Source organism: Protopterus annectens, chromosome 3.part1 (genome assembly GCF_019279795.1).
Source record: "Protopterus annectens isolate FY-2018-M chromosome 3.part1, PAN1.0, whole genome shotgun sequence".
NCBI classification, from domain to species: domain Eukaryota; kingdom Metazoa; phylum Chordata; order Ceratodontiformes; family Protopteridae; genus Protopterus; species Protopterus annectens.
This window is the reverse complement of record NC_056732.1, coordinates 1,067,469,948-1,067,472,111: the sequence shown is the minus strand read 5'-3', so window position 1 is coordinate 1,067,472,111 and position 2,164 is coordinate 1,067,469,948. Positions and strand designations below refer to the sequence as shown.

General features: G+C 33.9%; 1 protein-coding gene across 1 annotated transcript in view; it reads left to right on the top strand.

The window, feature by feature from the left end:
- LOC122797751 (solute carrier family 22 member 13-like) overlaps nucleotides 1–1,529 on the top strand; it is an 843,707-nt gene extending 842,178 nt beyond the window's left edge. Inside the window, exon 10 of the mRNA XM_044066275.1 lies at nucleotides 1,439–1,529. Within this exon, the coding sequence (XP_043922210.1) occupies nucleotides 1,439–1,529 (91 nt within the window). The remainder of the gene's footprint in view (nucleotides 1–1,438) is intronic.
- Nucleotides 1,530–2,164: the final 635 nt, after the last annotated feature.

Below are 2,164 nucleotides of genomic sequence, written 5' to 3'. Positions count from 1 at the left end.
CTAATGGCTTTCATGATTAGAAAGGTTTTTATTTTTGTTATAATTTCTTTGACTGTTGTCATAAGATGCTAATTTAAGTCACATGATTAGATTGCTTCCTGTTTGCATGTGTTTGTGTAATTGTTAATGAGCTGATTCCTGTAACCCAGGGTACAGGATTTGATTTCTTTCACCTTATTTGTCTACTGTGTGACCCTGTAAATCACTTAACTACACAGTGCTTCCAGTAGTATCCTGAAAAGGGGCAATTTTGTCCAGTGGGCTTACCTGGTTAAGAAATGTATAAAATAAAATAAAAAAATGCTTTTTGTTCTGATGTTCCATTATTTGTAGGAATGAAAGCATTCAATAATGTTTTATTAGAGAGTTGTACTGTTTTTATATTGATATGTACTATTTGTTTTATTTATTGCATCTTCTTGGATACTTAATAAAAGCACAATTGCTGCAGAACAAGGTAACTTTTTCTACCTCCTTCCTGACTGGGCCAGTAGCCTGTTTTCAGTGGAGACCCAGGGAGAAAAGCTCCAGAAACCTAAAATAGTAAGACAATGTAAATAACAACAAATTAAAGTAAAATACATGATACAAACTAAAGATGAAATACAGAGTAATGGAGTTACTTCAGAAATGTAGTTACTGCAGGATGCAGAAACAGAGGAGATATTACAATACAGTTTCATCAAAATATAGTACAGTGAGTTACATGGAATAATAGTTGCATAAAAGAAATGTCTTCACATAATTCACTTGTTCCCATGAACAAAACATGTTATCAAGTTTTTATTTTTTTTCTAGTTAGAAGAAAAGGAAGTAGAAGGGTAGAGAAATAAATAATATAGGAAAGGTTGGACGAGCAGGATGAGAGTGAGGGGTACACAACAGAAGTCAACCTTGCTGACAAACTTCTTTTATCTGTTCTTGTGATGTTGTCAGTATCTTTTTTCTTCATTTTAGACTCATGCATTATGCACACTGTTTTTGAATTGATTGCACATGCTCTCTTACAGGTTGACTCTCACAGCCCTAAATTGTACTTTAATACACATTTTGTACATTGAGGTTGTTTATCATTACGTGCCTCACTTAAATAACGAGACAGTGTCCTTTGCATGTAGAAACGTGCCTTAATAGGACATATGTCATGACATAAAATGTATTTCAGAAAATCATACAAATGCATACCAATATTTTTAGAACATGAATGGTGAGCAGTAAGGAACAATTTAATTTGAAGATCCAGTGGGCAGTATAGGGTACATTTCTACCCCACGGCCCCAGAGGTTAACAGATGTTAATGACTGACTTCTCATATTGTATTGAACAACTGAATCTGTATGCTAAGTCATAATCAGTCTTAATTTCAGAATATTATGGATCAAGCTTAGCTGAAAATTTTTCACTAGACTGAAAAAGATTTGTTTCATTTGTGTTTCAGGCCCACAATGCTTACCACTGAGTGCGATGAAAGGGGAGATCTTCATTCACAAGAAGAAACCACAAAATCAGAGCTTAACACTCGGTTTTAGTTCCGATCTACAGTCAAGTAATTAATACAAGCACATACACCAAGGACGTGATTTTTAAAGATGTATTACAAATGTAAGATCTGTTTGCATGATCTAATTATAAACATTTAATGTCATATAATTATTTTTTGTGTAAGAATATGTTTACATTCATGTGAAATATTAAAAATATATAACCAAAAGTAAGACTGGTGAGACTGATGGAAGCATTAACTAGACAAGAAACGTACCTTCACAGATTACAGGAATGTTGAACTTGACAGTTTTAAATGTGTTAGTGACACATTCAATGTATGCATAAATCAGGTGATGAAGTATATTTGCAATGCAACCTTGAAATGGTTTTAGAACATGCATGCTATCTTATTCCATTTTTTTTAGTATATAAAAAATACTGATGTAAAAGTAATCAGACCACAAAGAGCAAGGGGATTATTGGAGCCAGGACAGAGAATGCTTTCCTACTGCAACAACATGAGAAACAAGGGAATGGCAGGAGTGAAAATGAGGAAGAAGATGAATAAAGGCTCTGGACACTGGATCTAAGATATAATGCCACATATAATGAAGGGCAGTGGCTTAACTGCAGCAATTTGGAGATGAGTACACAATGCATAAATTGGTTTACGGACTGA